This window comes from Hemitrygon akajei, chromosome 17 (genome assembly GCF_048418815.1).
Source record: "Hemitrygon akajei chromosome 17, sHemAka1.3, whole genome shotgun sequence".
NCBI classification, from domain to species: Eukaryota; Metazoa; Chordata; class Chondrichthyes; order Myliobatiformes; family Dasyatidae; genus Hemitrygon; species Hemitrygon akajei.
The window spans coordinates 85,598,127-85,612,192 of record NC_133140.1 but is presented as its reverse complement, the minus strand read 5'-3'; the positions used below and the strand labels follow the sequence as shown (position 1 = coordinate 85,612,192).

The 14,066-nt window shown below is 49.9% G+C and overlaps 1 protein-coding gene across 4 annotated transcripts in view; it reads right to left on the bottom strand.

Moving 5' to 3' along the window:
* The window catches only part of ca7 (carbonic anhydrase VII), a 42,556-nt gene that overhangs the window by 17,880 nt on the left and 10,610 nt on the right, over positions 1-14,066 (bottom strand). For all 4 annotated transcript variants that reach the window (XR_012101952.1, XR_012101951.1, XM_073070454.1 and 1 more), the window contains exons 3-4: positions 3,626-3,747; positions 607-702 (exon numbers count right to left, since the gene is read on the bottom strand). Coding sequence is in view for 2 of the 4 variants with exons in the window: in XM_073070454.1 (XP_072926555.1) it covers positions 607-702; positions 3,626-3,747 (218 nt within the window). In the remaining 2 variants the exon portion in view is untranslated. The remainder of the gene's footprint in view (positions 1-606; positions 703-3,625; positions 3,748-14,066) is intronic.

Sequence of the window (14,066 nt, the reverse complement as noted above, 5' to 3'; positions counted from 1 at the left end):
AGTCCATATCTCTATGTATCTGCCTTTACCACCATCCCAGGCAGCACATTCCAGACACCCACTACTCTCTGTGTAAAAACTTGCCCCTCACATCTCCTTTGAAATTACCCCCTCCCACCTTAAATTGCATTAGACATATCAGCCCTGGGAAAAATATACTGTCTGCCTGCTCTATCTATGCCTCCCATAATCTTATAAACCTCAATCAGATCCCTCCTCAGTCCACCACTCACTCGTCAAGTCCACAACATCCTAGAGTCCCTGTCTGAATCTACCCTGCTCCCAACTCAGTAGATTTCAGATTACAAAGATGAGTAAGTCTCCTCTTTTTAAAAAGGAGAGCTGTATTTCCAACATAATTTGCTGATTAGAGAAGATGGGGACAGGTCAAAGACTGAACACTCCAACAGAGCCCTTGTGTGGAGGCCAGAGCAAACAAACTCTTCCCAATAAATAATCTCACTGGAAAAGTACAATGAATGAGGATTGATAGTTTTAAATTCAGACCCAAAATCAGTCTTAAGCACCCTGTCATCAAGCTTGCTCGATGGGGAGGTCCACCACCACGTTCAGGTGGAAGTGACGCTGTTGCTACAGGCAGCCTACCTCCAGGAACACAGCGATCACTGCCAACCCATCTGCTTCCACCACCGCCTCTCCAAACGTGTGATACTTTGTGGAGTTCCAGTGCACCAGGTGAAGCTACAAGGACAGAAAGAAACAGAAAGTGAGATTGCTTAATGGAAAGGGTGAGCAGTTTCAAGTTCCTGGGCATCAACATCTCTGAAGATCCATCCTGGGCCCAACATACTGATGCAATTACAAAGAAGGCATGACAGTGGTTATACTTCATTAGGAGTTTGAGGAGAGTTGGTGGGACATCAAACATACTCGCAAATTTCTACAGATGTACCTTGAAGAGCGTTCTGACTGGTGGCATCACAGTCTGGTGCGGAGGGGCCACTGCACAGGATTGGAAAAAGCTGTAGAAAGTAGTAAACTCAGCCAGCTCCATCATGACCACTAGCTCCCACACCCCCACCATTTCAGTTTTTAAAAGATGAAGGTTAACTAAGAGACAGGAGAGGTAACGCAGATGCTGGACCCTGGAGCAACTACAAACCGCTGGAGGAACTCAGTGAGTCAGGCAGCATCTGTAGGGGTGAAATGGATAGTCAATGTTGCAGGCCGAGACCCTTCATTGGGACTGTATATGCCCCTCATAGACCGGAGTGCAATGTAGAACATGGAACATAGAAATCTACAACACGTTGCAGGCCTTTTGCCCCACAAAGTTGTGCCGACATGTAACCTACTCTAGAAACTGCTTAGAATTTCCCTACTGCATAGCCCTCTACTTTTCTAAGCTCCACGTACCTACCTAAGAGTCTCTTAAAAGACCCTATTGTATCCACTTCACCACCATCGCCAGCAGTGCATTCCATGCACCCTGACATCCCCTCGGTACCCATTTCTAAGCATGTTAGCCACTTCAGCCCTGGGAAAAAGCCTCTCATAGGTGACTATCCATCTCATAGTATCCATACCCTTCCTGTAGTGAGAACTGGACACAGTGTTCACTCCAAGTGGGGTCCAACCAAGGTCTTATATAGCTGTAACATTACCTCACGACTCTTGAACTCAATCCCATGGTTGATGAATGCCAACACATCTTACGCCTTCTTAACAACACAGTCAACCTGTGCAGCAGCTTTGAGTGTCCTATGGACATGGACCCAAAGATCCCTCTGATCCTCCACACTGCCAAGAGCCTTACAAGTGATATTATATTCTGTCTTCAAATTTGACCTACCAAAATGAACCACTTCACAGTTATCTGGGTTGAAGTCCATCTGCCACTTCTCAGTCCGGTTCTATAACCTATCAATGTCCCGCTGTAACCTCTGACAACCCTCCAGACTGTCCACAACACCCCCAATCTTTGTGTCATCAGCAAAATTACTAACCCACCCTTCTACTTCTTCATCCAGGTCATTATGAAAATCACAAAGAGAAGGGGTCCCAGAACAGATCCCTGTGGAACACCACTGGTCACTGACCTCCAGGCAGAATACGAATCATCTACGACCACCCTTTGCTTACTGTGGACAAGCCTATTCTGGATCCACAAAGCAAGTTCTCCTTGGATCCCAGGCCTCCTTACTTTCTGAAGGAGCCTTGCATGGGAAACCTTATCAAATGCCTTACTGAAATCCATATACACTACATCCACTGCTCTACCTTCATCAATGTGTTTTGTTACCTCCTCAAAGAATTCAATCAGGCTCGTAAGGCACAACCTGCCCTTGACAAAGCCATGCTGACTATCCCTAATCAGATTATGCCTCTCCAAATGCTCATAAATCCTGCCTCTCGGGATCTTCTCCTACAACTTGCCCACCACTGAAGATAATAACTGCAGTTGATGTGTTATTGAATTAACTTTCATAAAAACAAGGATTCCACAGATGTTGGCTGACCTGATTAATTAGACCATAAGACATAGGAACAGAATTAGGCCATTCAGTCCATCGAGTCTGCTCCGCCATTCTATCATGGCTGATTTTATTATCTCTCTCAACCCTTTTCTCCTGCCATCTCCCTGTACCTTTGATGCCCTGACTAATTAAAAACCTTTAACTTCTGCTTTAAGTATACTTATGGACTTGGCTTCCACAGCCAATTGTGGCAACATATTTCACAGTTTCACTGCCCTCTGGCTAAACAAATACTTTCTCATTTCTGTTCTAAATGGACGTCCCTCTATTCTGAGGATGTGCCCTCTGGTCCTAGACTCCCCTACTATAGGAAACATCCTCTCCACATCCACTCTATCTGTGTCCTCTGGTCCTAGACTCCCCCACTATAGGAAACATCCTCTCCACATCCACTCTATCTGTGCTCTCTGGTCCTAGACTCCCCCACTATAGGAAACATCCTCTCCACATCCACTCTATCTGTGCTCTCTGGTCCTAGACTCCCCCACTATAGGAAACATCCTCTCCACATCCACTCTATCTGTGTCCTCTGGTCCTAGACTCCCCCACTATAGGAAACATCCTCTCCATATCGACTCTATCTGTGCCCTCTGGTCCTAGACTCCCCCACTATAGGAATCATCCTCTCCATATCCATTCTATCTGTGTCCTCTGGTCCTAGACTCCCCCACTGTAGGAATCATCCTCTCCATATCCATTCTATCTGTGTCCTCTGGTCCTAGACTCCCCCACTATAGGAAACATCCTCTCCACATCCACTCTATCTGTGTCCTCTGGTCCTAGACTCACCCACTATCCTCTGAACATCTGCTCTATCTAGGCCTTTCAATATTTGATGTGTTTCAATGAGAATCCCTTCACTTCTAAACAGGCCCAGAGCCATCAAACACTCCTCATATCTTAACCTTTAAATTTTAGGAATAATTATTGTGATCCTCTTCTGGGCCCTCTCCAATGCCAGCACATCCTGTCTTAGATACAGGGCTCAAAACTGCTCTAAGTGACCGACTGCATTCCTGTGTTGTTAGCTAATTCCCGGGGTTACATAATCCGGAGACCGTGGTTCCAATGAAAGCACGAGTCCTGCCTTGCCTCAACCAGTACTCAGTGCCAGGAAGCTGCCTCACCTCTCCTGGGTAGGACCTGCCGTTGACGGTGTGCTCGGAGCCTCGTTGGTCATCCTTCTGCCCCCAGTGGAAATGGAACTGCTTCAGTTTGTAGGGCTGCTCCAAGGGGCCACCGCTGATCACTGAGGGGGAGGAGCACAAAGCAGGTCAGAGAGCGATGTGACCCACCCTCCTCCTGCCCCTTCGCTCAGCTCTGGCATCGCAGACATAGGGGCCAAAGCAATGATTGATAGCCAGTGGAGGGTGAGGAATAGGAGAGGTCTGGAATGTAGCAGCTTGGGGAACTGCTTCTACAAAACCCAATTCCACTTTCTTACATCCTTGACCCCACATCACCTCCCCCACCCACCATCACCCTCCCCACATCACCATCATCCAATTCCCCCTCTTACATCCTCGACCCCCACATCACCCTCCCCACCCAACATCACCCAATTCCCCCTTCTTACATCCTCGACCCCCACATCACCCTCCCCACCCAATGTAACGTCACCCTCCCCACATCACCATCATCCAATTCCACCTTCTTACATCCTCGACCCCACATCACCTCCCCCACCCAACATCACCTAATTCCCCCTTCTTACATCCTCAACCCCCACATCACCCTCCCCACCCAACGTCACCCTCCCCAAATCACCCTCCCCACATCACCCTCCCCACCCAACATCACCCAATTCCCCCTTCTTACATCCTCAACCCCCACATCACCCTCCCCACCAAATGTCACCCTCCCCACATCACCATCATCCAATTCCACCTTCTTACATCCTCAACCCCCACATCATCCTCCCCACCCAACATCACCCTCCCCACATCATCATCATCCAATTCCCCCTTCTTACATCCTCAACCCCCACATCACCCTCCCCACCCAACGTCACCTTCCCCGCATCACAATCACCCAATTCTCCCTCTTACATCCTCGACCCCCACATCACCCTCCCCACCCAACGTAACATCACCCTCCCCACATCACCATCATCCAATTCCACCTTCTTACATCCTCGACCCCACATCACCTCCCCACCCACCATCACCCTCCCCACATCACCATCATCCAATTCCCCCTCTTACATCCTCGACCCCCACATCACCCTCCCCACCCAACATCACCCAATTCCCCCTTCTTACATCCTCGACCCCCACATCACCCTCCCCACCCAATGTAACGTCACCCTCCCCACATCACCATCATCCAATTCCACCTTCTTACATCCTCAACCCCCACATCACCCTCCCCACCCAACGTCACCTTCCCCGCATCACAATCACCCAATTCTCCCTCTTACATCCTCGACCCCCACATCACCCTCCCCACCCAACGTAACATCACCCTCCCCACATCACCATCATCCAATTCCACCTTCTTACATCCTCGACCCCACATCACCTCCCCACCCACCATCACCCTCCCCACATCACCATCATCCAATTCCCCCTCTTACATCCTCGACCCCCACATCACCATCCCCACCCAACATCACCCAATTCCCCCTTCTTACATCCTCGACCCCCACATCACCCTCCCCACCCAACATCACCCTCCCCACATCACCCTCCCCACCTAACGTCACCCTCCCCACATCACAATCACCCAATTCCCCCTTCTTACATCCTCAATCCCCACATCACCCTCCCCACCCAATGTAACGTCACCCTCCCCACATCACCATCATCCAATTCCACCTTCTTACATCCTCGACCCCCACATCACCCTCCCCACCCAACGTCACCCACCCCACCCAACACCTTCTGTCTCCACATCACCTACCCAGCGTCACCTTCCCCACATCATCACCCAATCCCCCTTCCCATGTCAGGCACACCTCCGTCCCCTCCCCCAACCAATCCCTGCTCCAACACTCCTGTCCCCATATCACCCACCACCCAACTTTCCCCTCTCCATGTTAACCCCAACTCCCCCACATCCGTAAGGAGTCTCCCCGTGACCACGTGGGCTTTCCCTGGATGCTCGGTTTCCTCCCACGTTCCAAAGACAAATAGTCTCCTGACTAAGTTAGGGTTAATCAGGGTGTGGGATTGTGGGACAGTACAGGTCAAAGGGCCGGAAGGTCTTACTCCACATTGAATGGCTAAAACAATTTCAAAACACTGCCCTATTCATGACGCCCTCCCTCCCATTTCAACTGACCAACTCCTCCCCACGTCACCTCTGTCAACCCAACCTCCTCAACCCCAACCCACCCCTACCGTTGCGCTGGGACAGGTGTGTGACAATGCTGTGTTAGGAAATTAACCATGACATCTTTCCCATCAGTATGTCCAAACCTGGCACCTCCCTTCTGAACAGTACTGTCACCACAGAGGCTACAGAGGTTCACAGAGATTCAACATTACCCCACTGCTCTTGAACTCAACCGCCCCCCATCTCAGAAAGGCCGACAGACCACATGCCTTCTTCACCACCTGATCAACTTGTGCAGCAACTCTGAGGGATCTGTGGACGTGGGCCTCACTGCTAAGAACCCTGTGCCTGATTGTTGGAACAAATATCATCTTGTCCCTTTCCCACTGCCTTTTTAATGTCAGCCATTGTGAGTAATGACATATTGCATCCTGTTCTGAGAGTCTCTCTTCAAGACAGAGAGAAGGAGAGACAGAGAAACAGAGACAGAGGGAGAGAAAGAGAGACAGTGAAAGAGACAGAGAGACAGAGACAGAAAGGGCCAACTGCATCATGGGCACTTGCCTCCCCTGCATCGAGGATATCTTCGAAAGGCAATGAGTCAAAAAGGCAGCATCCATTGTTGAGGACCCTCAATATCCAGGACATGCCCTCTTCTCATTGCTAACATCAGGGAGGAGGTACAGAAGCCTCACACTCAATGTTTCAGGAACAGCTTCTTCCCCTCTGCCATCAGATTCCTGAATGGACATTGAACTCTCTACTTTTTGCTCTTTTTTTACAATAATTATTTAATTTTATTTATATATACAGTATATATATTTCTTATTGCAATTTATAGTTTATTATTACGTCTGTATTATGTATTGCAATGTACCGTTGCCACAAAAGAACAAATTTCACAACATATGCTAGTGATATTAAACCTGATTTTGACACACACAGAGAGAGAGAGAGAGATGCAGAGAGACAGACAGAGTAAAGGATGGGAAGAGGCAAGAGGTAGAGGCTGGAAGGGCAGGCAGAGTGTGGGACGGAAATCTGTGAGTGAGCCCCCACTGAGGACCAGCCGTTGTGTTGGTACATTTTTCTGTAAAAGCCAGAAGCTGCTGTTTGTTGTGGCTTCCTACAGCCACTCAGTCCTGTGTTCTTTGTACAATCACAGACCTCTTTGCCCAACCCAGCAATTTGTCTCTGCATTTAGCACAAAGTCATCATTTTACCCAAACCACTGGAGCCGGTATCCCCAAAGCCTTTCATTATTCAGTCATGAATCCACAGACAGGAAGTGATTAACAATGCACACAAAATGCCAGGGGGACTGAGCAGATCAGGCAGCATCGACGGAAATGAACAGTCAATACTTTGCACCGAGACCAGCTGAAGAAGGAGGAATCTGATAGGAGAGGAAAGTGGGGCATGGGAGAAAGGGAAGGAGGAGGGAAACCAGTTGGAGGTGTTAGCAGGTGAGAAGAAGAGTGGGGAAAAGAAGAGAGAAAGGGGAGGGGTAAAGGAAAAAAAAGTAGTAAATAAAATTTACCAGAAGAAGAAATCAATGTTCATACCATCCTTCAACTGTCATCTGTCCAACCAGCACTGGCCCCACACAAGAGCTGCGTGAGACTACAGATGTTGGAAGCTGGGATGACAATCTCCTCCCCCCCACAAATGCTGCTTGACCTGCTGAGTTCCTCCTGAAAAAAAAAGTTTCATACTCTGATCCCACATGGGTGTGGAAGCCTCATTGTCAGTGCTGAGTTCCGACTGGATGTCAGACCAGGAACTACGTGGTGGGGGAGGGCAAAGGGGAAGATCTGCAGACAGATTATGAACTACAGACTGGGGGAGGTTAAAGGGGAAGAACTGAAGGGTGGAAGCCAGGTAGATCTGCAGAAAGACTATGGACAGCGCAGTAGCATTGCAGTTAGCGTAACTGGGGTGTATGGGGTGTCCAGGGAGGGGCAGCACCTCTGATGAAGGGGCTTGTTGTGTCCAGTCTGGGCAGCTCACTCACCTTTGGTCCCCACGGACACTCAGCTCCCACCTGTGGGCACAAGTCACTGTTTGCATGTGACAGCAGCCTAACCCCCGTACACCACTTTGACTGGCAGGATAAATCGGGTGAGAGAAGCTGGAGGCCTGACACCCCGTGAGATAGGGATATGCCTGTCCTAGCATGAAAAGTCAGCTCCAGCAGGCTGGGGGGATAAGATTGACCGGCCAGGAAGATGGTTCTGCAATGCTTTGTGGAGACAAGGCACAGAGGAAGTATAGTCATCCATTGCAACCAAGGAAAACCCCAGTTTGTGATGCTTGTTCATCCCATTGGACTCGGACTCCCGAGGTCGAGAGTGTGGAACTGCCCCAGTACAACGGCTTTTCCACTTTAAAACTCTCCCTCACTGGTCTCCTGTCATTGTCGGATATGATGGACAACCACGGTTACGGTGCCAGTGATCCAGATTCAATTCCCACCATTCAATTCCGTAAGGAGTTCTTACATTCTCCCTGTGACCACATGGATTTCCTTGCACATTCCAAAGACCTACGGGTTAGTAGGGTAGTTGGTCACATGGGTGGAAGGACCTGTTACCGAACTGTGTCTCTCAATAAAGACCCTTTCTGCTGCTGTGGGAGAGGTTTTCATCAACAGATCCTCCCACTGGTATTCATTGCCTTCATTCCACCAAGCACTTCCCAAACCCACCACCTCGACTACAGAGTCATGAAACACAGACTCAGGACCCTTTGGTCCAATTTTTCCATGCTGACCACGATGGTCATGTAAGATTTGTTTATATCTGGCCCACGTTCCCCTGATGGTCGTCCATTGTGTCCGACGACAACAGTCACTCTTGTGCATCTCACCTGTTTTGGACACAAAGGTGGCTGTGGAGTCCAAGTCTGGAGTGAGAAATGCATTCTCATTGAGCACAGGGGAACTGTCCTGAGTTAACTGGAGGCATTGCTCTTCCAGGTTTCTGTCACTCTAGGACAGCCAACAGGTCTGATCGACATCCCCCCCACCCCACCTCACAGCTGTCATGGGTGAGTATTACCAAGGCATTCTATCCAGTCTGGTCTTGTGCACACTGTTCCAGCTGCCTTGGACTGAGTCCAACATATGTGATGTTAGCTATGTCTGAACCTCTTGTGAGGCATACCTTGGTTCCTCTTGCCCAGAGATAGCTCACCATACAGTAGCTGTTTGGGGAATCTGGGTCCCCGTGCGATTGACATGTCCTGTCCATTGAAGCTGGTCTTTCAGAGTCATAACCTCCATGCTCACGGTCTCTGTTCTGTCAAGGACTTCCAGCTTTGTAACTCAGTCCTCCCAGGATCAGAAGCCTCTAAACCTTTTCTCTCTACGTACCTGCCCAAGTGCCTTTTAAACGTAACTGTACCGATCTCTAGCACTTCCCTATCAGCTCATTCCACATGCCACCACTCAATGTGAAAAAGTTATCACTCAGGCGCCCTTTAAATCAAAGATCAAATTTATTCACCACAAACATTTACATTGATTAGGAATTAACTGTGGTGTGGTCATCAGGGTGTGGCATGCAACTAAAACAACTTTTAACAATTCTAAAGAATAAAGAATTAGATAAAAAATGATGAATTATGTAGAGGGATGTGGAGAGCATGTTTCCAATAGAAGGGGAGTCTAGGACCAGAGGGCACAGTCTCAGAATAGAGGGACATGGAGAGGACATTTCCCAAAGTGGGGGAGTCTAGGACCAGAGGACACAGACTCAGGAGAGAGGGAAGTCCATTTAGAACAAAGATAAGGAGGAATTTCAGAGGTTGGTGAGTCTGTGGAAATTTTGTCACAGACAGATGTAGAGGCCAAGTCACTGGGTATATTGAAAGAGAAGCCTGACAGGCTCTTGATTAGTCAGGATTTCAAAGGTTATGGGAAGAAGACAGGAGAATGGGGTGGAGAGGGATAATAAATTATCCATGATGGAATGATGGTGCAGACTCGATGGGCCAAATGGCCTAATCCTGCTCCAATGTTTTATGGTCCTATATATAAAAAGCTAATAAAGTCAGAGGTTAAAGTATGGAAATGGAATAAAGTTAGCATAAATATATAAATACCAACAATGTAAACAGCATTACAGTTAGTGGTTTAACGTGTTCACAGTACAGTGACTGGGGTCATCAATAGATGGGAGTGTGGGCTGCTAACTAGATTGACTGCCTGGGCAAGAAACTTTCAAGATGGCGTGAGGTTTTTGTTTTAATAGCCCTACAGCGCTTTCCAGATGGGACCTTTTGGAAAAGACATTTTGCTGGGGGATAGTGTCCACAATGATTTGCACAATAAATCTTTCCCCTCTCACCTTAGACCTGACCCTCTAGATTTACCCTGGGGGGAAAAGACTGTAGTTGTCCACCTTATCTGTGCCTCTCATGATGTTATAAACATTACCACGCAGCCTCCTTCACTCCAGCAAAGATGGTCCCAGCCTATCCACGTCTCCTTACAGCTCGTCCAGCACAGTATTGAGCACATCTACACGGAGCGCGGTCGCAGGAAAGCAGCATCCACCAACAACAATCCCACCATCTTCTCACTGCTGCCATCAGGATGGAGGTACAGGAGCCTCAGGACCCACATAACCAGGTTATTACCCCTCAACCATCAGTGTGGCTAACTTCACTCACTACAACACTGAACGGATTCCACAACCAATAGACACACTTTCAACGACTCTGCAACTCGTCTCAATACTTACTACTTTCTTATTTATTGTTGTTATTTAGATTTTTTTGTATTTGCACAATTGGTTGCCATTTGCACGTTGATTGTCTGTCCAATTTTGCTTGTGTGCAGTTTTTCCATTGATTCTATTGTGTTTCTTTGTATTTACAGTGAATGCCATCAGAAAATGGATCTCAGGGTTGGATCCGGTGACATCTATGGGCGTTGATAATAAATTTACTTTGAATTTTGAAATTTTACTTTGAAGCCTGGTAATATTCCTGTGGATCTTTCATGCACCCTCTCCAGCTTAAGGCAAAGGCAGTAGAGATACGGTGCCTGCAGGTCCCCCTCAGGGTTACACACCACCCTGACCGACAGCCCTTCATCACTGGGTCCCCTGTCCAATAGCACCCATGGGAGCACCTTCACCCGAGGGACTGCAGTGGTTCAGGAAGGTGAATCACCCCCATCTTGACCCAGATAATCCCGGATGGCCAATAAACAAAAACCTTGCTCGTGATCAGAATCAGAATCAGGTTTAATGTCACTGGCGGATGTCATGAAATTCGTGGTTCTGCTTCAGTAGTACATTGCAGTACTTAATAATAAATTAAAAAACCTACAAAGTACAACAAGCACGTGTAAAAAAATTGAATTAAATAAGTAGTGAAAAAAGAGGTAATGTTCATGGGTTCATTGTCCATTCAGCAATCTGACGGCAGAGGAGAAGAAACTGTTCCTGAGAGGTTGCGTGTGGGTCTTTAGGCTCCCGCATCTCCTCCCTGGTGCTGGCAATGAGAAGAGGGCATGTCCAGGGAGATGGGGGTCCTCCGTGATGGACACCACCTTTCTGAGACATGGCCTTCCGAAGGTGTCCCCGTTTCTGGGGAGGCTAGTGGCCATGATAGAGCTGACTGAGCTTACAACGTTCTGCTGCTTTTCCCTGATACCAGAGGGAGTGTGTGAGTGAATGAGGGAATTAGTTTCTGCTGACACAGCACTCTGAGCCTCTGCTGTGTCATGGTTCATGTCTAAATTAAAGCATGATTATTGCTCCTTTATCTCTTATAACCTGAACCATAAGAATGTTCCACACTGCAGTTCCAGATAAATAATTAACTGGCTGAAGAATGCAGGGAAAGCTACTGCAGCCACATATTTGATATCCATGAATGTTCGCAATGCATTGCCAACTGCTGTAAAGAAAAAGGGAGGGTAATGGGGGGGGTGGGGGAAAGGGTATACACACACACACACACACACTCACACACACACAAACACACTCACACACACACACACACACTCACACACACACACACACACTCACACACACACAAACACACTCACACACACACACACACACTCACACAAACACACACACATTCACACACACACACACACACACAAACACACTCACACACACACTCACACACACAAACACACACACACACACACACACAAACACACTCACACACACACACACACAAACACACTCACACACACACACACACACACACACACTCACACACATACATATATATATATATTCCCCCTCTCTCTCTCTCTCTCTCTCTCTCTCTCTCTCTCTCTCTCTCCCTCTCCCCCCTCCCCCCACAAGGAAGTGATGATGGGTTTAAGCACCAGGGCACATTGGAAAGGTCGGGTACAGGGCCAGACCCAGAAGTGTGTTGAAGTGGCAGGGCCTGGATCTGACAGAGTGACAAGACAATGTTTGGCCAATTTAAGCGTCGGGCCAGATTGAAAAGGTCAGTGTGTCAGGGCCAGAAGCGAGGAACAGCCTGGTGTTCAGCTCGCTGATCAGCGTGGTTTACTCGTCTCGGTGCTGAACTGAGACAGAGGCCATTGCTCCTGGACTGACTGCGGTGATGGCTGGCTGCGGTGATAGCTGGCTGCGGTGATGACTGACTGCGGTGATGGCTGGCTGCGGAGATGACTGGCTGCAGAGATGACTGGCTGCAGAGATGACTGGCTGCGGTGATGGCTGGCTGTGGAGATGGCTGGCTGCGGAGATGACTGCGGTGATGACTGGCTGCGGTGATGACTGCGTTGATGACTGGCTGCGGAGATGACTGGCTGCGGTGATGGCTGGCTGCGGTGATGGCTGGCTGCGGTGATGGCTGACTGCGGTGATGACTGACTGCGGTGATGACTGGCTGCGGAGATGACTGGCTGCGGAGATGACTGGCTGCGGTGATGACTGGCTGCGGAGATGACTGGCTGCGGAGATGACTGGCTGCGGTGATGGCTGACTGCGGTGATGACTGGCTGCGGAGATGACTGGCTGCGGAGATGACTGGCTGCGGAGATGACTGGCTGCGGTGATGGCTGACTGCGGTGATGACTGACTGCGGTGATGACTGACTGCGGTGATGACTGGCTGCGGTGATGCCTGACTGCGGTGATGACTGACTGCGGTGATGACTGACTGCGGTGATGACTGACTGCGGTGATGACTGGCTGCGGTGATGACTGGCTGCGGTGATGGCTGGCTGCGGTGATGGCTGACTGCGGAGATGACTGCGGTGATGACTGGCTGCGGTGATGGCTGACTGCGGTGATGACTGGCTGCGGTGATGGCTGACTGCGGTGATGGCTGACTGCGGTGATGGCTGACTGCGGAGATGACTGGCTGCGGAGATGGCTGACTGCGGTGATGGCTGGCTGCGGTGATGGCTGACTGCGGAGATGACTGCGGTGATGACTGGCTGCGGTGATGGCTGACTGCGGTGATGACTGGCTGCGGTGATGGCTGACTGCGGTGATGGCTGACTGCGGTGATGGCTGACTGCGGAGATGACTGGCTGCGGAGATGGCTGACTGCGGTGATGGCTGACTGCGGTGATGACTGGCTGCGGTGATGACTGGCTGCGGTGATGACTGGCTGCGGAGATGACTGGCTGCGGTGATGGCTGACTGCGGTGATGGCTGACTGCGGTGATGACTGGCTGCGGTGATGGCTGACTGCGGTGATGACTGACTGCGGTGATGACTGACTGCGGTGATGGCTGGCTGTGGAGATGACTGGCTGCGGTGATGGCTGACTGCGGAGATGACTGGCTGCGGTGATGGCTGACTGCGGTGATAGCTGACTGCGGTGATGACTGGCTGCGGTGATGGCTGACTGCGGTGATGGCTGACTGCGGTGATAGCTGACTGCGGTGATGACTGACTGCGGAGATGACTGGCTGCGGTGATGACTGGCTGCGGTGATGACTGGCTGCGGTGATGGCTGACTGCGGTGATGGCTGACTGCGGTGATAGCTGACTGCGGTGATGACTGACTGCGGAGATGACTGGCTGCGGAGATGGCTGACTGCGGAGATGACTGGCTGCGGTGATAGCTGACTGCGGTGATGACTGACTGCGGAGATGACTGGCTGCGGTGATAGCTGACTGCGGTGATGACTGGCTGCGGTGATGGCTGACTGCGGTGATGGCTGACTGCGGTGATGACTGGCTGCGGAGATGACTGGCTGCGGAGATGACTGGCTGCGGTGATGGCTGACTGCGGTGATGGCTGACTGCGGTGATGACTGGCTGCGGTGATGACTGGCTGC